We start from the raw sequence: 8,563 nt of genomic DNA on the forward strand, positions 1-8,563 counted from the left end.
TTTGGGGCCATGGAAACCTGCAGCTTCCTCTTCGTATCATTCTGGGTCAGGCACAGAGCTGGAACCCAGCCTCAGAGCAATGATGCCATTGCTGACTTTATTATTCATAATCCCAGAGCCCTCCACTGGGTGATTCCCTGGCTTAACTCTCCTGAGCAGCTCATTCCAGTCACCATAGAGACGCCTCTGTTCCCTCTGAGGTCTTGGGACTAAGTCAGGGAGGGACCCAGGAGACTCTCCTTCCAACCTAGAGCCCAAAAGGCACAATGTCAATTGCCATTCCCTTTCTAGTTTGGGTTTACAAAGCCAGTGCCTGGGAAGTGGTTTATTCCCTCCCATAGACTTTGCCTGTATCCATTAGGCTAAGATGGTAAAGACCTGATTTGATGACAATCTCATTTCAAACAGCCAACATCCCAAGGGGCATATCTTTCTAGCTAATTAAGTTTTTCCTAAAAATAGAAATCTTCATTAAGAAACAACCACTAATCTTACAAATAATCACTTTCTTTGAGCTTTGTTTCCATTTACCACACTGTCTCTCAACTTAGCCAACATTTAGCTGTTTCCAAACACTGCTTGCTCTACTTTTGAGTTTCTCGGAGTTAGAACTTATCGGTTTTGGAGTTCATGGCTTAACAGCCCTGTAAAAGGGCTCAGCTTAACCTGTCTTGGGCTGTCTGACTCTCTGCATACCTCCTCAGCCTCCCTTTATCTCCTAAGAGAAACTGCCATCATGCTCCACGAAACTGCTTTTCCCTCCACAAAGGAGCTGGGGGTGGTCCACTTTTAAAAACATTTCTTTCTCCACTTGCCTGCCCCTCCTCTCAGCTGGTATTTGTCCTGTAGGCTTTCACACACGTGCTCAGAAAGTATTTACTCATAGGCTGTCTTGTGAATGGGCCTGAAGTTACTAACATTCAGCTGTAGTGGAACTCAACTTTCAAAAACACATTCCCAAAGAATTCATCTTATCAATATGTGGATGAAAAAAGGGGGTTATATGGAAAGTAAACTCACAGGGTGATGTGACCATAAACTCCTAACGGGGCAGGTCATGGTGAGAAGTCACACGCCAGGCCTGAAACTTCTTTGGCTGAAGGTTTTAAGCCATCCCTAACCATAGTTCTCGGGAATCCAGGTTAACTCATCTTTGAAACACCAGAAGTGATACCCCTCCAAGAGGGTATTAACCCTCAAGCGAGCACATAACCTTGTTAACTATCCTGTAATCCAATCCCCACCTTGCTTTCTCCAATCTGCCTTATGTCCCCTTAATTGCAAATGCATAACAGAAGCCGCAAAACTTAATTCGGGGGAGCCTTTTAGATCTTGCCCCCCAGCATATGTCGTCAGTTTGGCTCAAATAAACTTAAAAATTCTCCACATGTTTCAACCTTGACAAATATTTATTACCTATGATGTGCTAGGGTCTGGGTGCTGGGGATCCAGTAGTGAGCCAGTGCACTCCTGGAGCTTATTACATTCTGGCTGGAAGACAAGAAGTAAACTACAACAATAGCACTGAATGATGTGAAGGGGGTGGGGGGGAAGAGCAGGGTACACAGGATGGAGATGAACTAGGCCAGGCAGGGTAGGCCTCACTGATGATGGTGTGAGACTTGCGGGGAAAGTGGTTCAGCCGGGCACAGACTCTGAATAGAATAGTGGTGTTTCTGGGGGGCAATCCGAGGGTCCTTTTACCAGGAGGCCCCCCTGAAAGCTCACTGTTTGGTCAACGTGTCCCCCACCGCTGCCGCGGACCTCAGAGGACCAACCAGACCTCCCCAGAGGCGGCGGACGGAGAGCCTCTAATAGGCTCCGCGGCAGAGCCACGCCGGAAGTGCGGCTCGCAGCCTCCCGCGGCGGACGCTAACAAACGCGTGGAACAAAAGTCCAGAGGGAAACGCGAGCTCGCGGACCGCGGAAGTAAGCGACACCGGAAGCGACTCCAAGACGCAATCATGGCGGTCGCCTGGTGCCTGCGCTGGGGCCTGAGCCGAGCTAGACCCTGGCTGCTGCCGCCGCCCACGCATTGCCCCCGCCGGGATTTGCACAAGCAGGTAGACGGCACCGAGTTCCAGAGCATTTACAGCCTGGACAAACTCTACCCGGAGTCGCGGGGTTTGGATACTGCCTGGAAGGTCCCGGTGAGCCGGAAGGGGCGTTTCTTTATCTTTGGTGGGTGACGTCAGAAAGCCGGGGCCCCATTGGCCAGGCGTACCGCTAATCGAAGGGGCCACGACGGGAGGGAGCTGGTTGCCCGAGCAACCGGGGACTGGGGCCACGGGGAGGGTCTTGGAGCCCGCGCTGGCTTGAGGTGTGCACGCTGGATGTGATGTGCTTCCTACGAGACCACCAGCTTTTCTGCATTAGTTCCCCGGCCCTTAGGCACAGATTCTTGTCCCAACGGAAAATGTGGGTATTCTGGCCCCGCAGAGTGGACAATAAAGGTAGTAGGATGCCAAGTTGTTTGCTCCTTTCTGGAATGTTTTAGAAAGTTACGCTGTCCTTAGCCTCTCGTAACCCCAGCACGACTGGGAAACAGGGCTTCTCGTTCGTTTTGTCAGGATGCATTTAATGACACTCCGCTCGGTGCAGGCTCTGTATCAGGCCCCTGAGCAGGAGCGGTAGGACCCCGCCAATTCTGATGAGTTTCTACCTACAGGACTGGAAGAAAAGGTTCATTGCTTTATTCACTCATTCAGCAAACTTCTATTGAAAACATGCTTTGCGCACTGTTGCGAGGCATGGGGATAGAGTAGTGAACAAAACACCAAAATCCTAATGCTTGTGGAGGTTGTCTTCTAATGGAAGGAGACAGGCAATAAGAAATTAGTACAGGGTATGTGAGCTAGTGATAAGTACTTTGGAGACAGTAAAGCTCAGAGGAAGAAGGAGTGCTAAGGTACGGACTAGGGTTGCAGTTTTAAGTAGGATGGCCTGGAAAGGCCTCTGAGAAGGTGACATCTGAGTAAGGACCTGGAAGAAACAAGGCAGAGAGCCACGAGAATGGCGGAGAGGTGAGCATCCCTGCAGAGGGAACAGGAGGTGCAGCCACCTCAGAGCAATCACATGCTGGACTTGTTCAGGGAACAGAAAGCAGGCCAGTTGGCTGCCCAGGGGAGTCAGAGATGAAGCTAAAGAGGAGAGGGGTGGGGGCAGGCCTGTGTATAGGGCTTAGCGGCCTTTAGCTTTACTCTGAAGGTGATGGGGACTTAGTCGAGGGTTTGAGGGAGACGAGTAGAAAGACCCACCTTGGTTTTATAGGGATCACTCATATAGAGCCTTATAAAGAATAGACTGTAGAATGGCAAGAACAGGAAAACCAGGTAGGAGATTGTACTAATACAGGTAAGAGAGGAGAAGCAGGGCGAAAGCAACAGGAATAACGAGAATGGGTCAGGTTCTGTATTCTGAACCTATACTCTGAAGGGAAAGCCTCTAGGATCTGCTAATGGATTTTCTACGAGAAGTGAGAATAAGCGAGGAATTGAAGTCTGGGGCCTTGAGCAGCGGCAGGATTGAGTTGCCATTAATTGAGATTAGAACGGGGCGATAATATTCATTTGTTTTTTCATCCACCAAAAAATTGATTGTGTTCTCACTGTGTCAGACACTGTTTCAAGCATTGCAGATACAGCTTCTGTTCTAGTGGAAGGAGCAGACGGTAAACACATAGAGCAAGCATTTCAGGTAGTGAGAAGTAATGAATAGATCAGGGTGCTGTCATAGATTTGCTGGGGAGCTACCTGACATTGATTGTAAGGGAAGTCCTCTGTGAGGAGGCTTGAGGTTTGAGGCATCCATTGGGCATCTGAGAAGAGACGCCGAATAGCAGTCGGCTCTGTGGGTCTGGAATTGAACAAAGAGGTTTGAGTTTGAGCCAGAAAGTTGGGAGTCACCAACATAGATGATATTTTCATCAACACAGATAGATGAAATGTCCTGGGGAAAGAGTAAGATTGAGAAGAGAGAGGATTTCAGGGACATGTCAGTGTTTAAAGGTTGCAAGGAGCAAGCAAAAGAGATTGAGAACGTCCTAGGCAGATAGAAGGAAAAACGAGGATAGCTCAGAAGGAAGGGGAAGAACGTACGTCAGGGAGGGCGTGGTCCATGGTCTTCAGTGCTGCAGAGAGGCGGAGTAAGATGAGGATTGCACCCCTACATAATTCTAAGATGAAAAGGAGTGAAAGTGGGGGGCAGGGCAGGTGAAGATGCTTTGAGCTTGGTTGGGCAGAAGAGCCTCAGAGGGGTAGTGTTTGCCCTGGGCCTGTGGACATGAGGGTCTAAGGCTGAAGGCCATTGCTAGAGGAACAGCATGGGAGAGACATGCAGGTGAGAGGTCTGGAGTGAATAGTTCAGTTTGACACAAACCCTCAAGGCAGATGTGCTAGTCACTGTTCAAGGCAGGCAGCCTCCCAGGTGAGCGGAAGGAACAAGGTGGCCCACCAGGTTGGCAGAGGGTGTTCCTTTTGGAGTCTCCCTGATGCATGTGTATCCTGGAGCTCTCCATCCCTCCCAGGAGCCAGACGTCTGATGGTGCCCAACAGTAGCTAAGATGGAGGCAGGGAAGGCTGGAGAGGTCAGTTCCATTTTCCTGGAAGAGTGTTTCTGAGATGGTACCTCTGGAGTCTGGGGAAGCTTTTTCAGTCGTGTGATACGATTTTGCTGGGGACCTGAAAATAGTTGTTATTACATTTGCGTCGTGGCTTTACATCATTTCTTTGGTTGGACTGAACCAGTTAGAGTCACCCAGCAGGGACTGTTTATGTGACACTGCCTACATTACTTTACAGGATGATGCAAAGCAAGCCAACAGTGACATTCCTCTAGGTAAGTAATTTTGTTTTATAAAAAAAAAAAATCATCCATTTCTCTGCCCCTCACACCTTCCTTCCAGATCTCTCCAGCCTAATGAAAGTAAAGGAACTGTCTTTGGGTGTGCAAAAGTGGAGTCCTTTCAGCATTATTTTGAAGAGCAAAAACATGATGCTGTAGCCGCTCTGTAGTGCTGTGGTGTGCAGCATGAATGGAGAGCGCTTGATGTTCTTGTGACACGGACTAATCTTTATAGTAGATGAATTAATTGTCATGTGAAGAAAGTAAGGTGCAGAAGAATATGTATAGCAAGCTACCATTTGTGCATTACATATACATCTAGAAGATACATATTTCTACATGTGTACATAGATCTGAAAGGATGTACAAGAAATTGGACGTGAGGACTGCCTTGGGGAGTGGAGAGGAAAGGACGAACTTGAGGGGACCACTCCCTGTAAACTGTTTGCGTAACTTTAAAATTGTGTACCCATTAAGCATAAGGCAGGGCCTGACAGGCATGGCCTGGAAAGAAACAATCCATCCTTTTTCAGATTCAGAGAGTTTGTGACTCCACACACCAGGGAAGGAAGAGAACCAAAGGTGCCGGCTCCCCATGGCCCTTGCTCAGGGTGACACTGAAACAAAGAGGCGAGGTGATGGCAACACGAGGGAGAGGGCACCCTGTGGCCGATTTGATAGCCGTCCGCTGAGCCTTGAGGTGCGCATGTGCCTGAAGGAGGCAGCAAGCCTGTTTCCCAGAACAGGAGGCTAAGAAACTCTCAAGACAGCCTCCGGGGCAGACAGGGAGGCAGTGGGAGATGGCGGTGTCGCAGCTCCTCACCTGCCTCCTGTGCTCTGGGAGGATCACAGGTGTCCCTGCCAGGACAGACTCGGCTGCAGCAAGCCAGGCCTAGGTGGCCTGTGTGGACACAGGCCAGGTCACCGACACCATGCTGGAACTGGCTCCCTACTGTGCCACGTGCATTGTTACCTGGTCAGCAAACTGAGTTCATTTGCCCAAAGGAGGAAAGCCTCTCAGACGCAGCCCCGAGATGGGTCACCACTGCGAGGGGAAGCCTGCTCTCCGCCACCGCGGTGCCAGAGTTCTTCGCCACCCAAACCTCTTGTAGCTCACCTCCTAGTCGTCTGACTTTTCCCACTTCCCTCCTTTCTTCACACACTAGGGGCTGCTTTTCATGAATGCTAAAAATAGAGGGAAGGAACCTCATTTAGAGAGTCCAAACACCAAACAGACCCAGAGAAGCAGTGGACTCGGCCAAGGTCACATAGTCATTGGCTGTGCCAGTGTGGGAAGCAAGGCCTCCCAGCTCCAAATCGAGTGCTCATTTATCCGGCACATGTTTTTACACACTGACCAAGCGCTAGGCACTGGGAGCCCACTTGGCGCTGATAGTCTATTGGGATCCACATCCAGCACGTTTTTAAATATAATATTAAACTAAGTGTGTCCCTTCGGTTGAGCTTTTGAAAGAATCCTTGCTTTAAAACAAATGAACAGGAGAAAGCTAAGGCAGCTGAATCTGGTGGAATGCACGAGACTAGAAGCAGAAAACCGGGTCATAATTTTACATCCTCTACTGTCTGTCTTCCTCTTGGTTTTAGTTTTGACATCTGTAAATAATCTCTTACTCTGCTGATCTGAATGTTAGTTTATATATGTCAAAGTCAGTGAAAGGGAGAGATGTGGAATAGGGATAGTTATGTTGATAGTAAATTAAGTTTGCACATTTTGCCATGAGATAATCCATTTTTTGGTGCATGTTCTGTTTTACAGATCGCTTGACAATATCTTATTGTCGGAGTAGTGGTCCTGGAGGCCAGAACGTTAACAAAGGTACAGGGCACCTTGTTTTCTTTTACTTTAAAACTTAGTTGGAAGATGGACTTGAGGACCCTTTGTTTACATTCATGTCGAATAAAGGGATTTATTTTATTTATTCATTTATTTTTAGCAGAAGCTTAAATACTGCCACTTTATAATAATCCTCTTTATTCTTTTGAATGTGGTCTGAGTCTCAGCCTTTCAGCTGTGGGCTGCTGGGACTAGGATTGGCTTGTGAGGCTAAACAAAGGGAAATCACAGTGTGAGTTGGCAGGCAGCTCCAAGAACAGGTTTCCTTCATTCTTGTGGAACCCATCCCCCCGCTCTTTCCAAACCCAATAAACTATAAGAGGAGCACTGGGCATTTAGTTCCTGGAAGTTTATTTTTGTCCAAAATGCTCATTTGCAGGCTCATTCTATGGCCACCTCTGTATCCCCAAGTTGACACAGGATAGAAACCTACGTGGTTGGGTGTGTGTCACCTCGCTTTGTCTCAGGTTGGTCACCAGCCACCCTGGTGCTGAGCCTGCCTAGAGTCTCGGTGACCCATACTCCCTCGTCCCTTTCTCTACAGTGAATTCCAAGGCTGAAGTCAGGTTCCATTTGGCAACTGCCGACTGGATCGCAGAGCCTGTGCGGCAGAAGATGGCCATCACGGTAACCACCGGCCCCTCTCTTTTGCTGTAACCCCTCAGTTGCTTTTAAACCTTTCCTCTGTAGAACTCTGGTTTTGCCTTTATTCCCTGCAGCATAAAAATAAGATCAACAAGTCAGGAGAGTTGATACTCACCTCTGAATGCAGCCGCTATCAGTTCCGAAATCTGGCAGATTGCCTACAGAAAATTCGAGATATGATCGCAGAGGCCAGCCAGACAGCCAAGGAGCCCTCCAAAGAAGATGCCGTACTAAAGAGAATCAGGTACCAGAAAACGCCCCAAGCTTCTACCAGCTGAGTCCCGTGAAGGAGGGATGGCACAGGGAAGACAGACGGCAAGGCCAAGTTCACGAGCTCCCAGCAGACACGTGGAAAAGCCCGGGGAGTGGGAGAACACTCGGACCTGGAGTGGAGGCTCGTGCACTGGCACCTGCTGCTCAGGCTGCTGTGCTTCCTGCTGAGCTGCCAGCTCCTGTCACCACTTTGAAAATCACAGATTGGGCATCTGGGCCTAACTGAGGTCTCTTTTTGTTTTCAGGATAGAAAACATGAATCGGGAAAGGCTGAGACAAAAGAGAATCAATTCTGCCATAAAGACAAGCAGAAGGGTAGATATGGACTGAATCATCCTCCAGAGCTGGCAGACACCCCCCTTGGGCGTCCAGGCAGCTGCGGCCAAGAGAGCCGTTAGGCCGTCAGGAGACTGATGTGTTGTTTGTGGCTGTCAAGGCTTGTCTCTAACATCGGAGCCTCCAGAGAACCTTCGTTCAGATGAGGGTTGCAGGCACTGGTTGCAGAGGTCTTTATGGGCAATTCTAGGTGGTCAGACCTTAATTATCCACTTAATGTTTCGCTGGAATAAAATCCTAAATGCAGTGGCATCTCTTTTCCTTCAGAATGCTTCAGAACAGAATTCCTACCTTTTCTCTCCGTTGACATCTGCCTAACACTTACTGACTGTCACTGACTAGTTGTCACAACCTGGGGGAACAGGAATGAGTGTTCTGTCTGCCCTCAAGGAACCCACTGTCAGGTAGAAAGACTGGGACAGGTGAGTGGGCATCTGAGCCGGGCCTCGATAAAGGTATAGGATCTTAATCAGTGGAGAAGGGCGGAGGATATGCCACTGAAGGGAACAGTGTGGATAAAGGAGACCAAAGAAACGGCCGGGGTTGGGGAGCAGGAAACGATGAGGAAGCCATCTGAATGGGAGGTCGTGAGAGGGAGACAGAAGATTCTGG

The 8,563-nt window shown here is 49.1% G+C and overlaps 1 protein-coding gene across 2 annotated transcripts; it reads left to right on the forward strand.

Moving 5' to 3' along the window:
* The first annotated feature begins 1,917 nt into the window (after nt 1-1,917).
* On the forward strand, nt 1,918-8,563 carry MRPL58 (mitochondrial ribosomal protein L58). Of its 2 annotated transcripts, none has more exons than XM_033091717.1 (6): nt 1,918-2,150; nt 4,800-4,836; nt 6,620-6,679; nt 7,242-7,324; nt 7,417-7,586; nt 7,861-8,554. In XM_033091717.1, the coding sequence occupies exons 1-6, from the start codon at nt 1,965-1,967 to the stop codon at nt 7,943-7,945; spliced, it is 621 nt and encodes a 206-aa protein (XP_032947608.1). In that variant the 5' UTR covers nt 1,918-1,964; the 3' UTR covers nt 7,946-8,554. The 2 variants fall into 2 exon arrangements, with proteins under 2 accessions (XP_032947608.1, XP_032947609.1); XM_033091718.1 differs by having other exon boundaries at nt 1,921-2,063; nt 7,861-8,563.

The sequence above is a fragment of the Rhinolophus ferrumequinum genome, chromosome 21 (assembly GCF_004115265.2).
Source record: "Rhinolophus ferrumequinum isolate MPI-CBG mRhiFer1 chromosome 21, mRhiFer1_v1.p, whole genome shotgun sequence".
In the NCBI taxonomy this organism is placed as follows: domain Eukaryota; kingdom Metazoa; phylum Chordata; class Mammalia; order Chiroptera; family Rhinolophidae; genus Rhinolophus; species Rhinolophus ferrumequinum.

What these genes read in the sequence shown, in the direction of transcription:
- MRPL58 (XM_033091717.1), top strand. Translation starts at nt 1,965, where the DNA reads ATGGCGGTCGCCTGGTGCCTGCGCTGGGGCCTGAGCCGAGCTAGACCC. An exon ending in ATACTGCCTGGAAGGTCCCG is followed by an intron (nt 2,151 to 4,799) that starts GTGAGCCGGAAG and finishes ATTACTTTACAG; the next exon opens with GATGATGCAAAGCAAGCCAA. An exon ending in GCCGTACTAAAGAGAATCAG is followed by an intron (nt 7,587 to 7,860) that starts GTACCAGAAAAC and finishes TTTTGTTTTCAG; the next exon opens with GATAGAAAACATGAATCGGG.